This window comes from Bathycoccus prasinos, assembly GCF_002220235.1.
Source record: "Bathycoccus prasinos genomic : Chromosome_15".
NCBI lineage: Eukaryota > Viridiplantae > Chlorophyta > Mamiellophyceae > Mamiellales > Bathycoccaceae > Bathycoccus > Bathycoccus prasinos.
The window spans coordinates 415,275-441,558 of record NC_023994.1 but is presented as its reverse complement, the minus strand read 5'-3'; the positions used below and the strand labels follow the sequence as shown (position 1 = coordinate 441,558).

General features: G+C 48.3%; 12 protein-coding genes across 12 annotated transcripts; 10 read left to right on the top strand and 2 right to left on the bottom strand.

The window, feature by feature from the left end:
• Positions 1-295: 295 nt before the first annotated feature.
• Bathy15g02290 (predicted protein) lies at positions 296-3,370 on the bottom strand (the record flags this gene model as incomplete). Its single annotated transcript, XM_007508702.1, has 1 exon — positions 296-3,370. The coding sequence occupies one exon, from the start codon at positions 3,368-3,370 to the stop codon at positions 296-298; it is 3,075 nt and encodes a 1,024-aa protein (XP_007508764.1).
• A 488-nt stretch (positions 3,371-3,858) lies between these two features.
• On the top strand, positions 3,859-5,217 carry Bathy15g02280 (predicted protein; the record flags this gene model as incomplete). The annotated part of the gene is made up of 1 exon (XM_007508756.1): positions 3,859-5,217. One exon carries the CDS (start codon positions 3,859-3,861, stop codon positions 5,215-5,217), a length of 1,359 nt encoding a protein of 452 aa, XP_007508818.1.
• A 482-nt stretch (positions 5,218-5,699) lies between these two features.
• Bathy15g02270 (unknown protein) lies at positions 5,700-6,239 on the top strand (the record flags this gene model as incomplete). Its single annotated transcript, XM_007508723.1, has 1 exon — positions 5,700-6,239. The coding sequence occupies one exon, from the start codon at positions 5,700-5,702 to the stop codon at positions 6,237-6,239; it is 540 nt and encodes a 179-aa protein (XP_007508785.1).
• A 361-nt stretch (positions 6,240-6,600) lies between these two features.
• Bathy15g02260 (cytochrome b5) lies at positions 6,601-6,996 on the top strand (the record flags this gene model as incomplete). The annotated part of the gene is made up of 1 exon (XM_007508735.1): positions 6,601-6,996. The coding sequence occupies one exon, from the start codon at positions 6,601-6,603 to the stop codon at positions 6,994-6,996; it is 396 nt and encodes a 131-aa protein (XP_007508797.1).
• A 399-nt stretch (positions 6,997-7,395) lies between these two features.
• Positions 7,396-8,916, top strand: Bathy15g02250 (fumarylacetoacetate hydrolase family protein; the record flags this gene model as incomplete). The annotated part of the gene is made up of 1 exon (XM_007508888.1): positions 7,396-8,916. One exon carries the CDS (start codon positions 7,396-7,398, stop codon positions 8,914-8,916), a length of 1,521 nt encoding a protein of 506 aa, XP_007508950.1.
• Positions 8,917-9,077: 161 nt separating this feature from the next.
• Positions 9,078-12,044, top strand: Bathy15g02240 (predicted protein; the record flags this gene model as incomplete). The annotated part of the gene is made up of 1 exon (XM_007508939.1): positions 9,078-12,044. The coding sequence occupies one exon, from the start codon at positions 9,078-9,080 to the stop codon at positions 12,042-12,044; it is 2,967 nt and encodes a 988-aa protein (XP_007509001.1).
• Positions 12,045-12,604: 560 nt separating this feature from the next.
• Positions 12,605-14,047, top strand: Bathy15g02230 (predicted protein; the record flags this gene model as incomplete). The annotated part of the gene is made up of 2 exons (XM_007508880.1): positions 12,605-12,705; positions 12,952-14,047. 2 exons carry the CDS (start codon positions 12,605-12,607, stop codon positions 14,045-14,047), a joined length of 1,197 nt encoding a protein of 398 aa, XP_007508942.1.
• A 74-nt stretch (positions 14,048-14,121) lies between these two features.
• Bathy15g02220 (unknown protein) lies at positions 14,122-14,544 on the top strand (the record flags this gene model as incomplete). Its single annotated transcript, XM_007508853.1, has 1 exon — positions 14,122-14,544. One exon carries the CDS (start codon positions 14,122-14,124, stop codon positions 14,542-14,544), a length of 423 nt encoding a protein of 140 aa, XP_007508915.1.
• A 113-nt stretch (positions 14,545-14,657) lies between these two features.
• On the top strand, positions 14,658-17,444 carry Bathy15g02210 (predicted protein; the record flags this gene model as incomplete). Its single annotated transcript, XM_007508946.1, has 1 exon — positions 14,658-17,444. One exon carries the CDS (start codon positions 14,658-14,660, stop codon positions 17,442-17,444), a length of 2,787 nt encoding a protein of 928 aa, XP_007509008.1.
• A 121-nt stretch (positions 17,445-17,565) lies between these two features.
• Positions 17,566-19,917, bottom strand: Bathy15g02200 (AMP-dependent synthetase and ligase; the record flags this gene model as incomplete). Its single annotated transcript, XM_007508704.1, has 1 exon — positions 17,566-19,917. The coding sequence occupies one exon, from the start codon at positions 19,915-19,917 to the stop codon at positions 17,566-17,568; it is 2,352 nt and encodes a 783-aa protein (XP_007508766.1).
• Positions 19,918-20,335: 418 nt separating this feature from the next.
• Bathy15g02190 (predicted protein) lies at positions 20,336-22,036 on the top strand (the record flags this gene model as incomplete). Its single annotated transcript, XM_007508915.1, has 1 exon — positions 20,336-22,036. One exon carries the CDS (start codon positions 20,336-20,338, stop codon positions 22,034-22,036), a length of 1,701 nt encoding a protein of 566 aa, XP_007508977.1.
• Positions 22,037-22,321: 285 nt separating this feature from the next.
• Bathy15g02180 (DNA-directed RNA polymerase III subunit RPC2) lies at positions 22,322-26,213 on the top strand (the record flags this gene model as incomplete). The annotated part of the gene is made up of 2 exons (XM_007508840.1): positions 22,322-22,517; positions 22,654-26,213. The coding sequence occupies 2 exons, from the start codon at positions 22,322-22,324 to the stop codon at positions 26,211-26,213; spliced, it is 3,756 nt and encodes a 1,251-aa protein (XP_007508902.1).
• Positions 26,214-26,284: the final 71 nt, after the last annotated feature.

Here is a 26,284-nt window from a genome sequence, read left to right as displayed (position 1 = left end):
TTGTTCTTTTGTGCGGGGCATGAACGTTATGTCATTTTACCTAAAAAATTATAAAACTATTAACAAAGTGTACACAAACTAGGACAAAACTAGGACCGCACAAAACCTAGTGGAGGCGACGCATGTGATTGGAGTTTATAAAAAGAGGGGAAATACAATGCAACACACGTTTCAACGAAACACCACTTAGTATCAAAGTCATCACAACAAGAAGAACAAATATACGAAAGTACGCACATCTTTAACAACTCTAATCTCTGCTACTATAATCATCGTGAATAATAATCAAATCAAATCAAATCAAATCAATCTCGGGCGTCTCGTCGCCAATGTCTTGGTCGAAGTCAATCTCTCGGTAGAAATCTTCGTTGAAATTCTTCTTCTCTTCGGACCAGTTCACCTCTTGCTCCCAGTTTTGAATGAGTTCTTCGTAGCCAGGCACGCTCGTTTGTGGAACCACGGTGAGCTCGCCTTTTTTGACAACTAAAACACCGTCTGGGTTTTCTCGCGCGCCGGAGATGGCGTCGTGAACTTGGAAGATGTCGTCGGAAGATTCGCCGTTGGTGAATAAAATCAACGGTTTGGTGAAATCGAGCGTGGCGTTGATGTCGTCGCCGCTTTTAGGAACTAAATAAACCTTCGTCGTGCGTTCCCACTCTCGGGTGTACGTGGACAACGCCCTCGGATCTGGGTTCGTTTCGTCCCATCCTTCCTTCAATTCGTGGTGTTGTTCCGTCCAGTGTATCGGCGCGTAGTGCGTCGGCTGAAGAGAGTTTCCTTTTACTTGACCGGATGTATCCACGCGTTCCAGTTTGGACGTGCACCGACCGGTGTATTCGTCTCTTTTAACTTTCATAACTTCGTTGAAATCCAGGCGACCGTCCTCCATTTTTGCAACCAGATAATCCACGCCGGCGAGTCGATGGAGCTCCCATTGTTTCGTATCCGGCAAATCCTCGGGGAACTTTTGCCAAAGATCGAGGTGTTCAGTCTTTCTCGTGGCGATGGCGACGTTTTGTTTTTGTTTTTGCTCTTGTTCTTCTAACTCTGCCATTCGGTCTGGAAAGGTTTTTGGACTTTCCAAAGGCGCGACTTGTTCGTCTCTCTGTTCGAAATCAAACAAAGTGACTGGTTTGGGCAACTTTTGCTCTTCCTCGTCTCCTCCTCGTTCCGATGTCGTCGCTTCTATGAAATCCTCCTCCTCTTCATCTGGCGACGAGAGCACTTCATCCGAGTAGTAATCCGGAACGTTCTTCAGACCCATCTGTCGCATGGCATCTTCTTCGGTCCAATCGTTCTCTACAAAAGATAAGTATCCAGCGGATCGAGAGTAAAATTCCGAACTGATGTGCGTGCCGTCGATGGTTTCTCCGCCGTCGCCGTCGGCACCGTCAAATCCAGGCGGATACACCGTTTCGCGTTGGTTTTCGTAATCGTCGTTTTCGTCGTCTTCCATTCGTTCGCTCGCTTCGCGTGCCATGGCTAAAAGTTTCTCTTCTCTCGTCTCTTTGCTCGCGTCTTCGTCTTCGGTCGGCGTAGAAACCTCTTTTTTCTTCTCCGCGGTTTCTTTCGACGCCGCGCGTCCGAGCGTTGCCAGGAAATCTGAATCGCGCAAAAGCGCAGCTTTTAACCCAGGAGGTGGTGGTTGCGACTTTGCCGCCGCCACGGCTGCTTTCGCGACGTCTTGCACGGAAACGCTGGCGATTTTTGAGCGTTTGTTCTTCAACGCCGCGCCAAACGTGTAATACTTGGCCGTTTCCGGCACCCACACGAAGGCTTGAGGCACGCCTCCACTCGACGCGTCGTCTAAATGACTCGAGCTCGTGCCGTCGCCCCCTCGTCGGCGTCGTCGACGTTCGTCGCTGGTGCTGTCTGAATCCTCAGCGTCGTCGCTCGTGGTGTTATCAGCCGATGACGATACCGCGCGTTTGCCTTTCATCGTAATGTTGACGTCGTCGTCCACCCAACAGAGCTTCCACCCTCGACCGCACTGCGAAATGGCCGCGTGTGAGGACTTGAACGTCACCCCAGCTCTTTCAGCCACATCGATCCACGTGTGTTTTGGCCAACTCTCGCACTGAGAGGTTTGTATGCCTTTCTCTTCCGCGGCGACTTTGACCACCGATCGATTGACGAAACCAGCCGGCCCGTGGAAATCAAAGTTAATATTAAATCGTAACCACAAAGAGACGGCATCGGCACCTTGACCGTTTTCCCAAGCTTGTTCTGGTGACCCGTACTTATCCATGGTGGCGATGTTGGAATCGTCGTCGTCGTCTTCATCGCCACTATTGGAGTTTTCTTCGTCGGTTCTCTTAGCCTCGTCGTCGTCCCCGTCTTCTTTTTGTTTCGACGACGACGACGACGATGGAGACGACATCGACGAGCTCGAAGAACCCGGCGCGCCGACACCGTCGCCTTTATCCCCTAAGCTCTTCTTCGTGCTCTCCGCCAGCGCGTCCACGTCGATGCCCTCTCCGTTCTTCAATATTCTCTCTCGAACGTACCACAACTGTTCGTTCACTTTCGAGATTCTATCCAAGGCGTCCAAAACCTCCTTCGCGCTCTTCACGACCGACTTCTTCTTTTTCTTCGTCGTTTTTTTCTTCTTTTTCTGTTCGTCCTCGTCCTCGTCCTCGTCCTCGACGTCGTCGTTCTCGCTCTCTTCACCTTCTTTCTCTCTCGCGCTTTGCGGCGGCCCGCAATCGAACCCTTTCCTAAAATCTTCCTCCCTGTGATACTTCCTCGTGCTCGGGACGAATATCAGGAGTAAATCCCCGTGAGAGCACTCCCCTCCGTTTTGTGCCGAGGATTGCCAGCACACGCGATACCCTCGACACCCCGGTAACGGCGTGTGCGCGTTTCTTAAAACCACGTGTTCTTTCGCCGCTTTCTCCCACTGGAGTTTCCTCCACTGGGACACGTTTTTTAACACGACTCTGTTTTGTTCCGCCGCGGCTCGGATGATTTTCCTGCACTCTGCCGAGGATGGGGTCATGAAATCAAAGACGAACCCGAGGGCGAACCACAGCGTCATTCCGTCGATGCCGTTCGGTTGTTCTCCTTCTTCTTCAAAGTTGTTCTTCGTGTCCTCCAAAGCCCCCAAATCGTCGTCGTCGCTTCTTAAAGCGTTGTTCTTCTCGAGTCGTGAAGCGCCTCGAGAGTGTCTTCTTCGTCTTCGAAATTCGTTAAAAGTGGAGGTTAAGGACTTCAGGTTAGTTGTCTTCTTCCTCGAGTCGTCGTCGTTGTTGTTGTTCGTGGTACTCTTTCGAGCGCACCTCGACGAGATGCGATGTCGACGATGCGGACGATGTACAGGCAAAGCCGCCGCCGTGAACGAATTTTGCGATGATGAAACTCCCGCGCGCATTTTATATGCTCTAAACTCTCTCTATATCAAAGTCTCTCTTAAACTCTTATATCTCTTTAAAATATATGCGTGTATATATATACACTCCCTCGCGTCTTCTTTCCTCTTCCTCGGTCTTCTTACTTCTTCTGCACAAATAGTATGTGAGGGGGTTAGTTGCTTTTCCCAATTCAGAAAAGAAAGAGGCAAAAGGTTGCTGCGTTTTTTTTAAAATGTACTTAGGGTTTCCAACCCTAATTTATTTTACCAGAGAAAGAGTTTTTCTCTTTTCGGAAAGGAAATGAAAAAGTGTTACTTACTCACTCGAGTCTCTTTTTTGTCTGTCACGTGGAAATGTTCGTTCGATCTTTTTGTACACACACTTGTGAACTTTTTGTCTCATCGAACGCAATACTAGTATTTCTATAACGAAGAAATAAAAACGTGTTACGTTGAAATAATGTGTTAAGGTGATTTTGATGACAACGACGACGATGACTTTAACGACGATGACGACGACGATGCGTCGATGTTTTTTCCGCGCGTCTTCTTCCCCGTTCTGTTTCAAAGGAGGAAGACGACGAGGAGGAAGTTTTAGATTTCCTAGATGTGTTGCGACGCGTTCTTACTCTCTTAGCGACGACGAAAGGAGAGATGATGATGAATGTAAAGAAGATGAGAAAGGTTTACTAGTAGGTGGCGCTTCGATATACTCAAAACCGGACGTATACGCGCTCGCGTTCGGCACGTTTCGAGATTTTCCCAAAGAGGTTGACTTTTTGCACAAACTCTACGAGTCCTCCTCAGGAAAGAAGTTGCGAACGCTCTTGGAGCTCGGATGCGGTCCGGCGTGGCACTCCATCGAACACGCGAAGAAGGTACTCAGAGAAGATAATAATATCGCTATTACTGCGACGACGAGTAATAATAATAATAATAATAAGAATCTTAGTAGTAAGAACAACGATTCCGGAATCGTTTCCGTCGCTTTAGACGTGAATAAGGAGATGGTGTCGTATGCGATCGAACGGGCGAGCGATGAGCGAGCGGTTTTGGACGTCGTGGACGTGGTTTTAGGAGACATGAGAGATTTATCGACGCATTTACCTGAAAAGTATTTAAAGTCGGGAGGGTATTTCGATTGCGCGACGTTGTTGTTAGGCACCGCGGCACATTTGTTGACGTGCGAGGACGCGACGCGAACGTTTCGAGAAGCGTTTAAATGCTTACGCGAGGATGGAATTTTCGTCGTCGAAGTCGAACATCCGATGACGACGTTGTTTAGCGGCGAGTTGAAGTATCAAGACGGAGACGAAAACGCCTGGGAGGTGAGTTTAGGTAGAAGTAGAAGTATTGGTAGGAGTGATGATCGTAGTAATATTAGTAGTACTATTAGAAGAGAAGAAGACGAAGATGCGAGCGAAAGAGAGGAAACGATGCGCGTCGTCTGGGGCGACCCGGAGAAGGATTTCTTCGACGCCAAGAATCAAGTTCTGCACAGAACCGTATCCGTGCAAAAATATTTCAGCGTCGACGTAGCAGCGAGAGACGATGACGACGACGACGGAGAAGAGGAAGAAGAAGACAAAGAAGACGAAGAAATAGAAGAAGAAGAAGAAAATGATAACTTTGAAGAAGAAGCTGTCATCAAAGCGCTGTTCGTCCGAGACCCGCACTACGAATCCAAGGAGATTGTCAAGTGTAAGCTCTTCACGTTGCCCGAGTTGATGGCGGTTGCAAACGCCGCGGGGTTCGAGTTCATCGAGTGTTTCGGAGATTTAGACGAAACCGTGAGATTCGATTCCGAAAACGCTCAGAACATGGTCGTCTGTTTTCGTAAAAATGGAGAACGAGAGAATGAAGAATAATGTAATGTTTTGTAAAAGTGTTCGTTGAAAAGACAACATACTACTAAAGAAGCAGAGTCAAGAGGTTTTTTCGTTCTCTCGTTACTTCTCAAACACATTCTACTCGTGCGCTTAAAGGAGCAGAGCATTACCCATATACTACTTACTATAAATAATACAACACAAATGCGCGAGGAAGACTCCGAAACGAACAACCAACCGGCATCTTCTTCTTCATCTTTGTCTTCTTCGTCGAAAAGAGCTCCCGACCGGAAAGACGAAGACAACAAAGAAGAAAAACTCGTCAAATCCAAAATCAAAACCGAAAGTTTCCTACCGGCGATAACGACGACCACTGCACTCCTCTCTCTCGCCTGCGTCCCTATACACATACTCACCGCGTTCGCCTCCGTAGTCGGGGTTGGGACGTCCGTGCACGTGTTGAGAGCGGCGTATAAACCGGCGATGAACCGGTGTCGGTGCCATTTGAAATCGGAAAAGCAATGGTTGGCGGAAAGTGCGAGCAGGTGAGATTTTACGAAACGTTGTTCGAGAGAAAACTTCATCGATCATCATCAAATCGAGATGTTTCTCAGCCATTCGTTCTTGATTTGTACTACATTTTTGTCGCCTTGATAATACTAACGAGGAGCGTTTCTTCTTCTCTCCTTCTCATCATCAGGTCGGCGTCGATGGTTTCCCTCGAGTCCTTCGCGCAGCGCCAATCCGAAGACGCGAAAGACGCCGAAAACGAAGCGGATGGCGCTGAAAACGAAGAAACCAAAAAAGGCAACATTAAACGACGAAAAGAACGAAGAAGATCGGCTGGTTTACACTGTCAGAGATGCTTGAAGAGAACGAGGAAAGGCGTCCGGGTGTCGTTTCTTACCTCACCCGCCTTGGTCGGTTTCGTGAGTGGCGCGATTGCGTTTGGTTTCAGTTCCGCGAGCGCTTTCGCTCTTCGTCGAGGGAAAGGGGTTCTCTTTGGCGCTTTGGCGAACGCGCAGCCTACGAAGTCTTCGAAGACAAAGAAGAAGAAATAATAATAATAAATAGCTAGTTGTTATCAGACAAAAGCTTTGCTGCTGCTTTTTCGCACGTGTACTCCTCGTACTCCTTCCATCCCGCTTCTCGTGAACTTCAAGTGTTTTCAGATAAGGAGCGAAACCACTCGAGTCAACGTCACATTTTAGAGCGCACAACTCTCCTCGCGTATTATTTAAAACTTACTAAGACTCACTTTTTACCACCAGAGAGTGCATCGAAAACGAGAGACGTTTAAAAGAGGAGACGATTATTGTTATTATTATTTGACGACTCTTCATCATCATCTGTATCTATCACTGTTAAAGAAGACAACAACAAAGAAGAACATCCATCAACGGGGAAAACCATCAATCAAAAATGACTTCAACGGAGAAAAAGATTGGATTCGAGGAGTTGTGTAAACACAACACTCTGGAGGATTTATGGCTCGCCATCGACGGCATCGTCTACGACGTGACCCCATTCATGGACGACCACCCGGGTGGTGGAGAAATCATGCTCTCCGCGGCAAATAAAGACGGCACGGACGATTTCGAGGACGTCGGGCACTCACCACACGCGAGGGAATTGCTGAAGAAATTTAAAGTTGGCGTATTCGAGGGAGAATTCGGCGACGAAGCGCCTTTAACGAAGAAGAAGAAAGGAGGGAGAGACGACGTTTCAATCGGAGGGAACGCAATTTTAGGGATGGTGTTACCAATTTTGGTGTTATTGTGCGCGATTATGGCGTATTACATGGGGATGCAGCGATGATAATAGAGAGGAGAGAAAATGTCTTTCTTTCTTTCCAGAGAGAGAGAGAGATTAAGAGAGAGACGAGATAAAACGCTCGCGCATAGAAGAAGTTGAAGAAGAGGAACAAGAAGACAAAGAAGAAGTGAGAGAGAAGAAAGACGGCGAGTTGAGCAGTATCACAAAATATTACGATCGTCATCATCGTTTTTAAAAGAGAGAGAGAGAGAGAGAGAGTTTAGTATTAGTTTTTAATTGGACATTTTCCTCACAACTTTGTGTTGGACGTTTCTGAACCACAACTTTTCTCACACGTACGAACACTTTTGCAAGAACGATGAACGCGCTTCTCTTGCAAACAACGACAAAAGAAAGCAGTTGAAAGTAGTATTCTTAGTAGTGCTATTGATTTTACCGAAGATGAACACCCAAAATCTGCATTTGACGACCCGTCTGGCGGAGTATTGCGTGGACTATTTCCACGAGATGCCCGAGCACGGGTTGTTTATATCCATCGACGAACGCGGGGAGTTCCACAACAAAGAAGGCATGTTGAACAAAAAAGGCCAACGAATAGTCTGTTTCTTTCGAATGACCAAAGGGTTCAAATCTATCCAGGGGCAGTTTAACGGCGAACGCGTCGCGAAGATGGAAGTGTTCACGTGGGTTTTAGAACACTGCAAAGATATACGAGACGCAGTCGAGCTCGATTTTGGCTTGGAAAAATTGGAGGACGTAAACCGAGCGAACGATAAAATGGAAAACGACGCGTACATTAAGCCATACAGGAAAGAGGCATACATGAGATTTCCGGACGGACACACGGTGAGAGAAAGATCCGCGCCAATTGGGACGCCGCAAGGGAGTTTGAATAGTCCAGTCATAGCGCCGTTGTTTTCCACGAGAATAGAAAGGAGCATGAACGTGTTCTGCGTGGGGAAGAATTACAGAGAACACATCGGTGAAGTAGACACGCAAATGACAAATATCAGTGCAAAAGGCGAACCGACGGTGCCTATTATATTTAACAAGAGCTCGAGATCGATCATTGGCCACGGCGAGTGCATTATGTGTCCCGATCCGGACCAGTTTGACGAACGCGTGGATTACGAAGGCGAAGTTGGGTTGGTCATGGGTAAGGGCGGGAAAGTGTACGGCGCGACAATCGTGAACGATGTTACCGCTCGTTTTAGACAGAAGGAGCACCAGCAGTGGTTTTTAGGAAAAAGTGTGGACACGTTTTGCCCGATTGGGCCTTGGATTGTTCCGTGGTTCGATTACGAAAATTCGAGTTTGATGCCGTTTTATCAAACGCGAGATTATTATTTCGCCGAAGGCGTTACGCCGGAAGGCGCGATTTTTGACACGAGTCCCTCAGAACCCGGAGGGTCGTGCACGATCGTGACCAGAGTCAACGGTGAACTGCGACAAGATTTCGATATCGCTTCTGCGCGCCAATCGGACCCGCCGGCGATGATTTTCGGCCATCAGGAACTGTTAGAAACCATCGAGAAATCGATGAAATTAGAACCGTGCGACGTGATTGCTACGGGAACACCCTCCGGCGTCGGCGCCGGTCAAAAACCAGAACCGAAATGGTTAAAACACGGCGATTTAGTTGAAGTTAAAGTTGGCGGCATAGGTGTTCTCGCGAATTACGTGTGCGGGTATAAACGCGATCCGGAGAATTTCGTCTTTGAAGGCGAACACACGGATTGGGTCGGTAGGAAACCGAAACATCGAATGTTTCGCATGTCGCCCAACGTGTGCGCTTTCTGTAACAAGTGGCAACGGAAACTGAGTCGGTGTTCGCAGTGTAAGCGAGTCTGGTATTGTTCCCAGGAGTGCTCGAAAAAGGATTGGATCGAAAGGCATCGCCAGGAGTGCAGACACTGGATCGATCAAAATCGAGAATGTTTTAGAGAGAATTTTAACGAGTAGAACATTGAACGTTTTTTTTTGCCCTTTTAATTTGACCATACGACTTGTGTGAACTTCAAAATTTTTGCTCTACAATCTCCATTGTTGATTGTCTCTCCTCTCTTTCTTAGTACACACAAAACAACAGATAAAGGGTGGTGGTGGTGGTTGAAACGAAAAGTATGACGGAGGAAGACCCCGAGGACGGCCTGCGCGTTTTGGCGAGACTGTCTTCCTCGACACAATCCTCAACACAGTCGTCGTCTAAACAATCATCATCATTTTCGTCGTCGAAAACATTCTTCGTTTGGGGAACCGGAAACGAAATTCTCGTTCGAAACGAACGGGTTCTTCTTGGTCACAAAAATGGAAACGACGATTTAGAACCCGAGGACGAGATGATGCACAAAGACGAAGAAAGCTTAAAAGACGATTTAGACGACAAAAACGATTCAGAAGACATCAAAACGAAGTCCACGTCTTGGTCGCATTTATCCTCGAAAAACAAGCGAGAGATCGCGCAGTTTGAACCTTTGGTGAAAGATTTGGTACAAAAGATTCGTTTGGCGAGCGCGTCTGCCTCGGTCGGAGCAGGCGGCGATGGCGAGAAAACGATGGACGGCGGGTCTGATTTTCGGTTAGAAGCCGCGCGAGAATTTAGCTCGAAAGCGATCGAGGTATTTCGTGAAATCGAGAAGGAGTTGGATGAAGAAATGGTGCGTTCGGTTTCGTTGGCGACGGAAGACGACGACTTTAGCGCCGACGACGAGAGGGTGTGGAGACGTCGACAGCACTCGCGATTGGAGCATTACGAAGCGAGGAAGAAATCCGCTTTGTGGTCTTTGTTAACCACGCAGTTCGTGGAGAACGCGGGCGAGGATTTCCCGTCCAGTTTGAGCGGTTGCAGAGAGAACTTGACGCGATGGTTTCGCGAGTATTCCGAGGCGTTTCAGCCGTTGGACGCCGAGGCGGCGGATTTCTTGAGTGTATTCAACGACGATGATAATAGATATAGTAACATCAAAAGCGGTTCAATTGAGCACGAACGATTCGCGCATCTCTCCGTGTTTGAGAAGAAGGATGCCTTTAACAACGAAAGTAGCGGCGGGTACGGTGGCGTTCCGCCGGCGCGGATTGAAGAGTGTAAATCGTATTGGCCGTGTATTCTCGCCATGTTAGCCGTAGGATGGACCGATGATTGCGTGAACGTGTTGTACGCGCACTCTGCGTGGGCGGAATGGCGTTTGCGTAGCCAAGCGGTGAGACCGCAGATTGAAATCCTAGAAGCGTTGATTGCCCTCATCCAAACGCGACCGGTTTTGGTTTTCGCTGATGAGGACAACGACGACGACGATATGAACGGTGGTCAAATGATGGACGCGGGAAACGACGATGAAGAACTTTTAGAAATACAGCGTATGAAAAATAGCAAGTACGGCGAACGGATGATTGCGTACACGCACTCGCAATTTAAAGCCCATCGCGATCGGTGGAAAACGCAGTGTTACGATTTGTTGCAACCTCAAAACGACCGCGAGCTGGAAGAAAACTGGGCAAAGTGTTGGGGTCCAACCGCAGATGGCGCGCGTTCGGTGTTGAAAATCTTACTCGGCGACGACGCGGAATTGTCTTTATCCACGAGTAATTCTTTAGAGTTATTCGTCGCGATGTCTTTACACAAATCGCCTAACGCGACGGCGAGGAATTTGCAAACGACAAAGAAAATCTGGGACCAATGTTTAGAGCGAAAGTCGGCAAAGACGAGCAATGCGAGATTCTTAACGCCGGAAAGTGTCGCTTTCATGAGCGCGGTATTTGACGACGATGGGTTGATGGCATTCTCCACCATTTCTCGATTTGCGGATTCGTTCTTCGTTTGTCTAACTGCTTTGCTTTTGCGCAACGCGACGACGACGTTGAACAACGCGACCGCAATGACGATGATTAGCAGCGGCGATGATAAACACTACCACAGAGACGATATCACGCACGAATCAAACAGTAGCGAAGACGCGTTTGTGGAATACTACGCGTTAGAAGCAGTCAGTTCTATGCTTACCTCTGGCGTAGAAACTCGAGCGCTCGCGGCGGATTACTTGACCTTTCTCTGTCCTCGAAGAGGGAAAAAAATCGTCGAAACGATGTTGACGAATTCGTTCGGGATGCTCGGTTTGAGAGATTCGGAAGCGGTGTATGAATTCGAGCGGTTGTGCGCGGAGAGAGGATTGAATGAATTCCATCGGAAAAATTGCAATCGCGTCCTCGCCGAGAGATTCTTAGAAGAAAAAGACGAAGATGCCCACCGCAAAGGCGCAAAGAGGAACATCGATTACGGTTTACAAAACTTGTTCCAAGTCTTTGAGCACTTCGACGCGGCAAAAGATGAGAAAGCAATCGAACGCGTGTGTTCTCGGTTACTGAGAAATACCAAGTTCCTCACGCTCAATTTGCCTTCTTCTTCGAGCGCGAACGACGCGGATGCGTACTCGTACCCTCGGGGCGTCGAGTTCATCTCGAAAGTTTCCGACGCGCTCCGGTCCACGAGAGGCGGACGCGACCGCAAAGAAGGCAGTTCGGCGTCGTTTATTCACGCTCGAGCGAAGTATTGCATGTCTTTGCAAGAGTTAAAAGAGAAGAATAAGAACAAAAACGACGAGGATGTCAGTGACGAAAATTTAGAGTGCGTCCTCTCGTGTTACGAGGCGCTTTTGCGCCAACTTGGTGAAAACTGCTCGCCTCGATACGCGTGGCCAGAGTTGATTTGCGATGCGATTCCACTCTTCGAGGGCGAGTACGTGAGTTCACCTACCCTTGCGAGTGATGGAAATGACGTCTCCGGAGGAGGAGGTGGAGGAGGAGGAGGAAAGAACGCCTCCGCGCGCATCGCTCGCCTCAGAGGCGCGATCTTCGCCGTCCTCGAGAAGCTCGAAAGTTCCGCCTCTTCTCGATCCAATTTTGCGAACGACAACAACATCAACGTCGACGATGATGAATTCACCACTTCAGCGCCTCTCTCTGCAACCTTATCTCCATCTATCAAAGACGCCATCGACGTGGAAAAAATCGCTTTACAGGATCCAAAACGTTTCGAAGATTCCGCTTTGAGTTTAGCGCGAATCGCGCTCGTTCGCCTCTTGGCGAGATTCTGATGATGATGCGAGATTCTTAGAAATTCGCGCAAAACGAGAAAAGCGAAGAATTCCTTGTTTGTGAAAAGAGTAAGTAGCGCTATTTCTGCACACACACACACACACACACACACACAAAATAAATACTCTCTCATCGTTCTTACTCTTGTTTCGTTCTTGTTTCATTATTATTCTGTTTCATTATTGTTGCGCGTAAATAAAGAGTAGTGCGAGGAGGGGAACAGACAGACCAAAAAACCAGAGATGAAATTTGCTCAAAATTTTTTTTTTCTCACTTTTCTCACTTTTCCAACGAGACAAAAAATCATCACATTTTGAGCGCTCTGTTTCTCTGTCACCACGTCTTCGAGAGTCTTCGAGAGAGAAAGAGAAGGGACACATCTCGTCGTCTCTCTCGAGTATTGATACTGCGCGTTTAATCACGCGTTTTGCAAATACTCTCTGTTCTCGTCATCTTCGAACACTACTACTACTCTGATATAGATTTAGATACGAAAGTCTCAAGTTTCCGTCCCCTTTTCTCAAAGGCGAACCTTAAACGGACACGAGAGAAAGAAAAGATGGATCATCATCATCGCCCGACGACGAGGCGCCAAGCGCTCGGTGAAATCAACGGAAACTTGAGAGGAGGAAATAATAACAAAGATGCGGTGAAGAAAGGGTACGTCAGAGAGAATTGTGTTTCGTCGTCAAAGCGCGTAAAGAAGCTTTCGTTGTTTTTATTCTTAAATCATCATCATCTCGAGAGAGAGAGAGATGAGACGCGATGGTTTTTTTTTCTCAGTCTTTCCCCTTTAGTTTTAAGGGGGAAGGGGTGCCAAGATTTTCAAAAGTGCGCACAACTTACACATTCTTCTTTCTACTTGTATTTTTATTACGTTTTATTAAACTCATCAAAACAACGCAGAGAGGTTCAGCAACACGGATACATCCGAACCAGATCTGGTCGCACGCCGAAAGCGCCGATTCAAAGTTCCTCTGAAAATAATGGCCCCGACGTTTCCATGGCGAAATCATCCGGAGGAGGGAACAAAAGCGCTCACACTAGACATAACAACAACAACACCGACCCGGAAGTGGACGGAAGAGAGAATAAGCTCGGTGGATCCTCTCGGTTGGCGAAGCACGATCCGTTGCAAACGTACTCGCAAAACTTGACCAACAAAGAGTTGAGAGAAGTGAGAGATATCGACGCTTTGGATAAGCAAAACCCGTTGGCGGTGACGGAGTTCGTGAACGATATGTTCAACTATTGGTTTCGAGTGGAACCGTTGACCCGAGTGAGTTGCAATTACATGAGGTCGCAAACGGATATCAACCATAAAATGCGCGCGATTTTAGTCGATTGGTTGGTTGAGGTGCACTTGAAGTTTAAGTTGATGCCGGAGACGTTGTTTTTGACGCACAACTTGATCGATCGATTTTTGGAGAAGAAGGTGGTGTCGAGGAAGAATTTGCAATTGGTTGGCGTGACGGCGATGTTGTTGGCATCCAAGTACGAAGAGATTTGGGCGCCGGAAGTGAGAGACTTCGTGTACATCTCCGACAAGGCGTACACGAGAGAGCAAATTATTGAGATGGAAAAGGACATGTTGTCCGAGCTCGGGTTTCATTTGACCGTGCCGACGCCGTTTCATTTCTTGAGCAGATTTTTCAAGGCTGCCGGAGCGGACAAGCAAATGCAATTACTGTCCAACTTTTTGGTAGAGTGCGCGTTGGTGGATTACGGAGCTTTGAAGTTTTCCAACTCTATGTTAGCCGCGAGTTGCGTGTACGTGGCGATGAGGTGCTTGAACAAAGGGAGATGGGACGCGAACATGAAGATCCACACGAGGTACGCCGAGAGCGATATTTTGGAGTGCGCTGACGCGGTGTCGAGATTACAAAGAGCGGCACCGACGGCGAATTTGAGCGCGGTGTACAAGAAGTATTCCAACGATAAGTTTATGGCGGTGGCGAAGATTGCCCCGGCGGATGGGTTAGGCGATGACATGAACTCTTAAAAATTGTTCGTAAAATACGACAAAGTAAGTTTATGGATAAGTTGAGAAACTTACGACGATGCAGAGTCAAATTAATGAGGAGGGGTCGAAGGAAGAGCGCGCGGAGGAGAGTCCGCGCTTTACATTTACTATATAATCACATCAAATATTTTAAAAGAGAGAGAGAGAGAGAGATAAAGACTGATACGAGGAGAGAGTCAGAGAGAGAGAACACGCGTTTCTCGCGGCGGCGAAAGCTTCAAAAGCGGGTGCTGTTCTCTGACGACTCGCTACTTCTCTGTTGCCTTTTTTGTAATAGTAGAGAAAAGAGAGAGAAAGAAAAAGATAATAACACACACACACACGCACTAAAACGACTACTCTTCTTCTTCTTCTTCTTCTTCTTCTTCTTTAACTTTAACTTCTTCTTCTCTGTCTTCTTCTTCTTTGTCTTCTTCTTAAACGCGCTTCGGTCCGCAGATTTTATAAACCCTAAACACAAAAAAACCCTAAACTAAAGACAAGAGGGGACGCGGCTTTTCCAAGGAAGAACATCTGCATTTGCAAGACGCGCGCGCAGGACACAAACGAACACCTCATCGTCGTCTCAAGGAGGCATCCAAAGTGAGTGATGACGACGACGACGACGAGGGGTACGACGACGACGGGTGATGTGCCCGATGATCCGCAACGACAACCATTATTAGTAACATCACAGAAGAAAAAGAAAGATGAAGATTCCATCTCTTTCGCTGCTGCGTTACGTGATGGACGAAAAGTGCGAGAGAAACGACGCTTCTTCATCATTGTGTTTGCAACCATCATCATCGCGTCGTGTTTCGTCGGGGCGATTTCAAAAAAGTCGAAACTTTCGTCCTTCTCTTCTCTCGGCGCGAGTCCGTTAACGATGAGAAACCTCCACGAAATATTCAAAGAGTCCAACGCAAATTCGGGAGATCCGGTCATTTCTGCCTTGAAACGAGACAACCTGTTCAACGTGCAAACGTTCCCGGAACGAGCGTCAGAATACCAAGGGGATTTACACGACCAAATTGGCGCAGACGCGAGTTGGTTTCACAAACCAATAAAAGGGATAAACGAGGAAAACGAAGGGAAGTTTAAGATGTGTTTGATGGGCGGGATCGAATCGTGGGACGTCGTGTACGTGGACAACGCGCAGACGCTGACGGAACCCGGGTTGTGCTTCGGGGAGATTGTGGATGCGGATACGGCGAGTAAACCTGGAGGGTTTGCAGATTGCGACGTGAGAGTGTTTAATCAAGGCGCGTTTTTGTGGGGGAATAGGTACATCGATCCGAAGACGAAAGGAGACGAAATCAAAGTGTTCAAACCGCCGCCGAAGGCGAACCCGAACCAGGTGGATTTTTATTACGCGCACGAAGCGGCGAACCATTTCGGGAAAGAGTTGGCCGATCCGAGATCGATCGCGAATATGGATTACATGGCGACGTTTGCGATGAAAGAGAACGCGGTGTGGTACGGGTTTGGGCCGTCCGTGGAACAGTTGATTGGTAACTTTCAATCGTTTCAGATTCCGAGGGAGGAGCGAGTGCCGTCGGTGGCGTATTTAGGATTGGATTGTATGCCGAGCCGAGCGGGCGTTTTGAACGAGATCAGTAAAGTGTTTCCAGTGTCTAGCATTGGGGGATGTGCGAACAACTTTGAGAAACCGGACGGGGATCCCGGACGAGGCGGGTCGCCCAAGGCGCAAAACGCGTACTTGGCGCCGTTTATGTTTTACTTCTCCGTGGAAAACGGCATTCAATGTCCGGATTACATCACCGAGAAAATGTGGGGAGCGTTAGCGCGAGGGTCCATTCCGGTCTATTTTGGTTGGGATGGCATCGAAGAGTACATTCCGAGCAAAGATGCAATCATCGATTTGAGAGACTACCCGACGCCGGAAAGTTTGGCGGAGAAGTTGCGCCTCGTCGCGACGAACGACGACGCGTACAACCAAATGCACGCGTGGCGATACCAAGATCCAAACTCGTGGCCGTTAGCGTTCAGAAATTTGGTTCGCGAAGTTTCCGAGGATATGAAAGGCTCGTTGTGTAATGTCTTGAAAGCTGGGCCTTCGCCGAACCATCCGCGAGCGAAAGTGCAAGGGTACTGCGCGGACGGGTCGCACTCGGTCGAGGAATTTCACGACGGAACTGGCATGGAAACCGCGGTTTTGTTTGGGAAGAAAGTTGGTTCGTTCCAATACTCGTTGACCACGACACCGGGTCACGCAGATGAAATTCATATTGGCGAGTGGCAACGGTTTATGGAGAAGACGTGCGACGAGTTGAGCGGGAAATGTTACCGGTTGAAAGGCGACGAGGCGTTTCATTTCGTCGAACCCGAACAACAACAACAACAACAACAACAAATAGAACAACAACAACAACAACAACAAATAGAAAAAACGGAACACGCAGAAGTACAACCCGAACAACAAAAACAACAACAACAAGGCTTCCAAGGCGACCGCGTCGACGAAGTCATCTCGGTCGAGCCAGTCTTGGCGATGGAGGAAGATTGCGTCCCGGGCGTGCCGACGCCAGGTGTGGACAACTGCCACTCCAAAGAAGAGCAAGTCGGCAACCCAGTCACGGAAGAAGTACATCCCGCCTTTGCGAACACGAGACCAAACTGCAATCCGGCGAAGCCGTGCATCGCGGGCGTTCCTGTAGCTGGCATTGGATGCTGCACGGAGGAAGAGCGAGCGATTCACGTGCGACTCGATGCGCATGTAGAACACAGACCGGTGGAAGTGCTCGCCGTACCTGTCGCGATGCATCAAGAACAACAACAAGAAGCTGTTGTTGTTCCGCAGCCGGGATTAGAGGTGCAGAGAGAACAGCAACCGGCGACTGAAGAAGAAGTTCCAAAACCAAAAGTGCTCGCCGTGCCTCTCGATTGTAATCCAGATCCTGCGTGCCAACCGTTGAAGGAAATAACGCCGGGCGTTATGGATTGTTGCGCGAAAACGGTTTCGCTCGATCGCTTGTTAGCGCAAGATACGGTCGTTGCCGCTGAAGGTATCGTTGAACAGCAGCAACAGCAACCTGAAGCGGCAGTAGTCACACCAGAGATTCTTTCGCCCGAAGTCAAGGAACTCCGAGAGGAACTCCAAGAGGCAAAGGAAGAGCAAGTACAAGAAATCGAGAAGGAGTTGGAGGAGGCGAAAGAGGAGTTGAAGGAACAAGAAGAGAGTGATGGGAATAGTAATAGTGGAGATATCATTAGCGACGTGGGAGAAGATACGCCATCGTTAGCTACGGCGCCGGTCATCGAAGGAGAACAAGAAGCTCCGAAAGTTGTTGAACTACCTTCGGAAGCGGATGCCAAGTTTGAAGCGAGAGTTTTTGAATGGGGTCCCGGTCACGAAGTGGTTCCGAACGACGCTTGAGAATTATTACTACATTTAGGACGCTGTTCAGACTATTTATTCGTGTATTGTATATATTTATATTTAGCTTCGTTATTGATTTACATGCGCGCATCTACCGTACTATCTTTAATTCTTTCATCTAACGGGACGGTCGGCCGACCGTGATCTCTCTTCTAAGTTGGCTCAAATCTATTTTACCGCCGCTATTTCGAGGAAACTCATTCTCCACGACTACCCACTGTTTAGGCACTTTAAACCTCGCCAGTTGCTTTTTCAGGCACCAGTGACGCAACATTTCCCCGTTGACTTTTTTCAACGATGAAAGCTGGCCGTCCATGTGGTCGTCCATATGTTCCTCGGCGTATTTCATAAACTCCCACGCGTCGGGGTTGTTGAGGTTTTCCGTCGGTTGCGCCCACTCGACGTCGGGTTTCAGTCGCACAGCACAGGTTACAATTTCGCCCCACACGTCATCCGGTACGCCATATACGACAGATTCTTGCACCAATTCGTGCTTCTCGACAACTTGTTCGACTTCCAAGCACGAGACGTTTTCTCCGCCAGTTTTGATTGCATTGGATAATCGACCAAGGATGCGAACGGTGTTGGAATCTTTGGAGACTTCTCCGATATCACCAGTTCGAAAGTACCCGTTGTTGTTGTATTTATCGTCGACGTGTAACGAATGAGCTACGGGTGTGTTGTAGTACCCTTTTGACACCGTTTCGCCTCGTATCAAGATTTCATTTTCCTGGCCTAAACGATCGATTTTCACGGACAGACCTTCGATGATTTTACCTTGATTAACGTTTGAGTTTGCAGTGACCACCCAGTTGTCTCCTAAAGACATGTCGGAGGCCGAAGCCGTCCTGCTACCTAGAGGTGTCATCTCAATATCCGTCAAATCAGCGTATGCAATCGACGACGTCGCTTCGGTCATGCCGTACGTCGAGATGATTTTGGCGTTTGGAAAGATCTTTCTCGCAAACGCGACGTCTTTTTCATGCATGGGACCCCCGCCAACGAGGATTTTCTTGACAGAATTAAACGTCGAAGGGTTGCTTTGAACCGTGGAAGAAATTGTCGTCGGCCGGGGAATCAAGTGTGCATCTTTGCACATGCGTTCGAGCTTGCGCAACATGGTCGGTACGGCGATGAACGCGGTGACTTCTGCAGTCACTATGGCTTGTAAGAACGATCGAGCGTCGAAAGACTCGAGGAAGACGTGCCTCGCGTCTGCTTTTATTGCGGCGAGTCCACTGATGAGACCACCGACGTGGTAAAGTGGCGCGCAGTGCAGATAAACGTCCTCGCTATCGTATTGAGGGCCGTTTTCATCGTACAATTTCGAGTCGATCGCGGCGGCAAGGTTGGAATGCGAAAGGATCGCTGCTTTCGGGGCGAATCCGCTCGTACCGCTGGTGAACACGAGGCAACAATTGTTTCGAATATCCCGGTATTCTGCTCGCACCATACGTTTGATGATTTCCTTATTCCCACCTTCTTCTATTTCTTCTTGTTCTTCTTCCGTGTAATGCTCAACCACGTTGACATCTTCCAGCGTAAACGATCCGCGCACCTCCTCCTCGTCTTCATCATCCCTCCCACCGCTTTCATCCTTTTCCTCATCCTTTTCACCACTCGTCGTACCTTTCACGAGCTCTAAAACCTTCCCAAACAACTCCCCAATCACATCCGTCGCGTTTTCAGTTTCTTTCCTCTTCCTCTCGTCCTCTTTTTGAAACCAACTCTTCTTCATCGCGATGTCGTGCCGTTCGCGAAACCCGCGGTCGCACGAGTAAAACGGTCTCGCTTTCAACACCGTTAAACGCTCACTCACATCCATACTGCCGTCAAACTCGCTCCAAATGTTCAGATGAAACTCATCCGCGATGAGCATCTCGCATTCGCAGTGTTCCATAGCCGCTCGCGCCTCTTCCGAGGACCATCGACTGTTCAATAAAACCGTAAAGTCTACCGAGGGGATTTCAGATACAGCGAGGAAGTGCGCCAGAAACGATTGGTTGCATCGCATCGCTAACGCCACGTTCGCTCTTTTCTTCTTTGAATTCTTCTTTTCTCCTCCTCCTTTACCTTCGTCGATGCTCTCTTCGAGTGTAGTCCTCGAAGAAGTCGAAGAGAAAACGTTAAAGTTTCCCAACAAAAAGTCTCGAATCTGCGCCACGTACGCTCGGAAATCGATTTTATCTTTCGCGTCTGCGTTTAAATAGTACACCTTTCCCTCTTCTTTATCTTCTTCATAATCCAAGCCTAAGATCGTGGACGCGATGTGCGCTCGTTTTTTTATCATCTTTATCTTCTTCTTCTTTCTATCGTCGTCGACTGCGACCCGACTTTCTTTCGCGGCAGTCTTGGTAGGCGTCCGAGCGCTTTCCCATTTTTTCTGAAGAAGCAGATTGAGCTTTTTTTGTCGCGAGAACTGCCTTTTTTTCGTAACGCTTTTTGGTTTTTCATTAAAAAAAAAAGACATCACATCTCATTTTTTTTTCTTCTGCTCTCCTCAAAAGCGACGACGACGACGATGATGAAGCAACAAGAACAAGAACAACAACAACAACAACAAAAGGGAGGAGGAAAGCGTGCAGAGGAAGAAGTGCATAGATGGAAGAGGATTGGAGACGGGCAGTTTCGAGTACGTTTTGTTTTTTTTTAAATGTAATGCCCCCCCACGTAATCTATTTTTTGCACAGACGTCTAATCACTCGGAAGCGTTCGACTCGTACACGAAAGCGAAAGCGTATTTGGAACAGCTCTTGTTTACGACGAGCCGCTCGACTTCGACTTCGTCGTACCCGATCGATCCGATCGAAGCGTCGAGAGTTTTATTAAATCGATCGATTTGCGCGTACTCTTTAGAGCATTTTGAAGAGTCTTTCAACGACGCAGATATGGCTAAAAGTATATTAAAAGGCACGTTGCAGAAAGAAGAGCAGAACGGGGCGGAAAGATCTATACTCGACGAATTACGGTTTCGATTGCGCAAGGCGTATTTTCGGTGCGCGAAAGCGTCCGAGAAGAGAAAGGACTTCGATGGCGCATGCGAGTTGTATTTAAACGCGTTAGAAGTCGCGTCCCCGAAGAAAGAGAACAGCAATAAAAACACGAATCACCTCTCCGAGGCTCTCGCAGCACTCGTCGCTCGAGATCAAGTTTCCATCAAGTTCATTTGCGACGATTACGCCCGGCGCATCTTTGACGCCGAAACGCCAAATCCGTTGACATTTTCGCGAGATGGGAAGGGATTAACGTTGATTCGTCCGGAAAGCGCGAGGATGTCGAAGAAACGTGTCAGCTCGTTACTGCTTGAATACTCGGTGGGTGAAGAGAAACGCGTGCGAGACGAGTGGTTAAAGTTTACATCTTTACGCAACGGGGTCGAATCCTCCGTATTCCAACTAAACTCATCAACTTCTGCGAAGTTTACGAAGAGCAAACGAAAATCAATCGCGCGTGGATTTTTGTCCGGCATTCGCGCTAGAGCGTATTTACGCGCCGATAATGTCATACAAGCCGCAAAAGACGTCAAAGCGGCCACGTACATGTGCAAAGACGTCATCGCGTTCGGCGGCGCTTTTCATTACGAACGCGCTTTGTGTTGCGACCGTTTACTCGTCGAAGAAAACATCACGCGAACGGAAATCGCGCAAGGCGGCGAAGAAGGTATAGGACACGAAAACGATAACTTGGTCGTCGAGAGTCAAGTTGCGTGCGCACTTTTTGCCAAACGCGCGTTGGAAACCGAAGAAGCGTTGTCGTTGAAAGAGAAAGAAGAAGAAGAAGATAACGAGAAGACGCCTTCCTCCTCTATGTCTTTCTCGACGACGCGCGCTCGCGCCATCCAAATCTACCAATCGTACTCGGACAAAATGCAAGCTCGATTAACCGATCCAGTCAAAGCTGCGTTACGAAAGGGCTCTGTCTTCGCTTTAACCTTTTTGGACAAAGATAAGTGGGAAAACGAAGTCCCGGAATACATGCGCCCGAAACCGAAATATTTCTACTATTACGAGTGGATGAAAGACCGCATCAAAGAGTATTACCCGGAACTACCTCAATGCGTATTGGATAAACTGTTATCCTTGGACGGCGCCGAACTCGATTTATTGTTACAACACCCGCAAGCAATCCGAGGCCAAACCGAAGAATTTCTGCAAGTTCTCGATGAAAAAGGCGAAAAGTTTCTCGAGACGTACAAAACGCCCCAACTCTCCTGGGAAGAAGTCCAAGCGTTGCGCGTATCCGAAGCGAAGAAGAAAAAGTTACTCGAGAACCAACAAAACGACGACTCTGATTACTCCGAAGAGGAAGATACCGACCACGCCATGATAGGTGCCTCCGGCGACGACGGTTTAACTAAGGCCGAAAAACTCGGTAAACCCATCCTCCCTCTCTTACCTCCCGATCAAAGAAGAGAGAAGGCGAAGCTCGACGCGTTGAAAAGAGATATGGCGAAGGACAGTCAGAAACTTCTCCAACAAAATACTACTCGAAAAGGAGGAAGAGTAGAGGATATATCAGATTTTCAAAACGAAAACGAGGAGCCTACGACTAAAACTGCTGGAGGAGTGTTGTTAGACGCCATGGACTGAAACGTTTTGTTGATGACTCTTTTTGATGTTGAACGCATGGTAGTATTTTTTAATTTTTCTACTCTCACTTCTTCTCTCTCTCTGATGTAAAAATTCCTCATTTTTTCTTTTACAACTGTCAACAACGCGTGTTTGTCTTGCGCGTGGAATGTACATTCTTTAACGGAGTAGACAAAGAAGAAGAGAGCTTCGTTATAGTTGTTGTCGTTGTCGTTCGTTTTTTGATTTTATTATTATAAACGCAGCAGAGAAGAAGAAGAAGAGCGTTAAAAGAGTTTCGCTCCGATGGGGAAACATTCCGCCGCCGCCGAAGACAAAGAAGAAGACAAAGGAGGAGGAAGAAGAAGAGGAGCATCAGAATATGGAAACAATAATAACAATACTTTAGAGTGTTTATACTCCGGCGATCGAACGAAACCAATCAAAACGATGAAGGATAAGTTCGAGTTATTACCCGCGTTTCTCAAAGTCAGAGGGTTAGGTGCGAGACAAATTTTCGTCTTATTCGTTTCTCTTCCTCTTGGGTGGTTTCGCTCTCGATGCGAGGAACAAAAAATACTGACAACATGTAACACAAATCTCTTTACTACTACTCTTTGGAACAACAACTAAATTAGTTCGTCAACACATCGAATCGTTCGATTACTTAATCGACGAGGAGATCAAGAAGATTGTCTCCGCCAAGGCGAACAACAAAGTCACGTGCGACTCGGACCCGAACTTTTACTTGAGGTATAAAAACGTCTCCGTCGGGTCGCCGCAAACGGTGGACGAGAGGATGGTAAAACAAGATATCACGCCGCAACAGTGCAGGTTGAGAGATATGACGTACGCGGCACCGGTGATGGTGGACGTGGAGTATACGAAAGGGAAGGATATTATTACGACGCACGACGTGTGCATTGGAAAGATTCCGCTGATGTTGAGGAGTTCTCGGTGTTGTTTGAGGAATAAAGGCGAAGACGAATTGGCGAGATTAGGCGAGTGTCCCTTAGATCCTGGAGGGTATTTTGTCGTGAAAGGAGTCGAGAAGGTGATTTTGATTCAAGAGCAGTTGAGTAAGAACAGAGTGATTATCGAACGAGACGCGAAAGGGTTAATTTGCGCCAGCGTAACTTCAAGCACGCACGAGCGCAAATCAAAGACGAATGTCGTGCAGAAAGGAGGCAAATTGTATTTAAAACACAACACGTTCCAAGAGGATATTCCTATAGTCATCGCATTAAAAGCAATGGGTTTAGAAAGCGACCAGGAGTTGATGCAAAAAGCCGCCGGCGGGAGCGATCCGTTGTGTATGAGTTTGTTAGCGCCGAGTTTACAAGAGTGTACCGCGTTGGACGTGTTTACGCAAAGCGAGGCATTGGAATATTGCGGGCAAAGGATTCGCTCCAGTCAGTGGCGTTTGGCTGCGATTGCTGGAAAGGACGGGAAAGCCGCCGCGGCGGCAGTCGAAGCGAGCGAAGGCCCGACGCCAGGGCAACCGACAACCATGGGAGTGAATAACAACGCCAATAGCAGAGCGAACGCGAATAATAAAAACAACAGCAACAACGACGGGAGCGCACCAATAGGGAAAGAAAATAATGTCAACGCGAATCATATCAATATAAACAGACGAACGCGTTCGGACGAAGCTAGAGATATTTTCGCCGGCGTTGTGTTAGCGCACGTCCCGGTGGAAGATTACGATTTTCGAGGGAAATCGGCGTACGTGTGCGTGATGATTCGACGTATTTTGTTGGCGAATTTAAATCCCGAGGAAGTGGACGATAAAGATTATTACGGAAATAAAAGGCTCGAATTAGCCGGGCAATTGTTAGCGCTGCTGTTTGAAGATTGTTTTAAACGTTTAAACGCGGATTTAAAGCGCCAAGCGGATGCGGTTTTATCAAAAGCCAATCGCGCGCAGCAGTTTGACGTCGTTAAGTGCATACGTCAAGATACTATTAGCAACGGATTAGAGCACGCGATATCGACTGGAAATTGGACCGTCAAAAGATTTCGAATGGAACGTAAAGGCGTGACTCAGGTTCTCTCTCGTTTGTCCTTCATATCCGCGATTGGGATGATGACTCGAATCACCTCGCAGTTTGAAAAAACTCGTAAAGTGAGTGGTCCTCGAGCGTTACAACCGTCGCAGTGGGGGATGTTGTGTCCTTCGGATACTCCGGAAGGCGAAAGTTGCGGGTTGGTGAAAAATTTAGCGCTCATGACGCACGTCACCACGGATTCCGACGAAGAGCCTCTGATAAAACTCGCGCGCGCGCTCGGTTGCGAACTCCTCGAACACTTAGCCGGCGAAGAGTTGCACCAGAAGGACAGCGCGCTGGTGTTGTTGAACGGTTCCATACTCGGTTCCGTGTCGCAACCGAAGCAGTTCGCGGATAAATTTAGAAAACTGCGTCGGTCGGGTCGCATTAGCGAGTTTGTATCTGTCCACGTGACGAAAGGTTTCGTTCACATAGCTTCGGACGGCGGAAGAGTCTGTCGACCTTTAATCGTCGTCGACGAAACCACCGGTCGATTGAAAATGAAACAAAAACATCTCGACGCGTTGAAAAACAAAGAGTGGGTATTTGACGATTTCTTGAAAAGAGGGTACGTGGAATACTTAGACGTGAACGAGGAAAACGACGCGTACATCGCATTGCACGAGAAGGATTTAACCGCCGATGCGCACACGCACTGCGAAATCGAACCGTTTACGCTTTTAGGCGTCTGCGCCGGGATCATTCCGTTTCCACACCACAATCAAAGTCCAAGAAACACGTACCAGTGCGCAATGGGTAAACAAGCCATGGGCAATTTAGCGTTTAATCAACTGAACAGAATGGATACGTTGATGTACACGTTGTGTTCGGCGCAAAAGCCGCTGGTAACAACGAAAACGATCGAGTTGATTCAATACGATCGTTTAGGCGCGGGGCAAAACGCCGTCATCGCGGTGTTATCAAACACTGGCTACGACATTGAAGATGCGGTAGTGATAAACCGTGCATCCTTAGACCGAGGCTTTGGTCGATGTCAAGTCTCTAGGAAATACTCGGCAACGATGAAAAAATACGCCAATCGAACGCAAGATAAAGTGTTGAAACCGTCGATAACTCAGATGAAAAAGATGAAAAACTACCGAGTGTTGGACGACGACGGGTACGCGCAAGTTGGGGTGAGGATTCGAAACAAAGACATTTACATCAACAAGCACATGCCGTTAAACACTCGAGACCCGATGACGAATCCCGATCAACTCCCCGATCGCGAGTTTCGTCCAGCTCCGCAAGTCTACCGAGGACCGGAAGTGGACGAGTGCGTCGTGGACAAGGTCATGCTCACGGTGACTGACGAGAACCAGTTCGTGGTGAAAACGTTGGTGCGTCACACGAGACGGCCAGAGGTTGGCGATAAATTCTCCTCTCGCCACGGTCAAAAAGGCGTCGTCGGTGCCATTTTACCGCAGGAAGATTTTCCGTGCACCGAACGCGGCATATGCCCAGACTTGGTGATGAACCCGCACGGTTTCCCGTCGCGGATGACTGTTGGTAAACTCATCGAGTTACTCGCCGGAAAGGCTGCCTCAGAAGAAGGCACTTTCCGCGACGCCTCTGCGTTTGCCAGCAACGACATATCCTCCGCCACCGCCGCCGGGACGACGAACAAGAACGAGTCCGTCGACGAAATCGGCGAAGCTTTACTCAAAGCCGGCTACGCTTCGGACGGTAAGGAAACCTTAATCTGTGGTCTCACCGGCGAATACCTCCAAGCGAGAATTTTCACCGGTCCAGTCTATTACCAAAAGCTCAAACACATGGTCCTGGACAAAATGCACGCGCGCGCTCGAGGTCCACGCGTCGTTCTCACGAGACAACCCACGGAAGGTCGCGCCCGCCAAGGCGGTTTACGCCTCGGCGAAATGGAACGCGACTGCTTAATCGGCTACGGCGCTTCCGCGTTAGTTCTCGAACGTCTCATGATTTCCGCCGACGTCTTCGACGCGCAAGTCTGCGTCACGTGCGGTTTACTCGCGTACCGAGACAAAGCGAGCGGGAGGGACTGTTGTCACAGCTGCGGCATAAAAGCCGAAGTCGCCACGTTGAAAGTCCCGTACGCGTGTAAGTTGTTGTTTCAGGAATTGCAAAGCATGAACATCTGTCCGAGAATTGCACTCGACGAAGCTTAATACTTATAATACTTATAAGAATACTACTACTGCTACTACTACTCATGCGTATACTGTATCTGTGTGTTCCT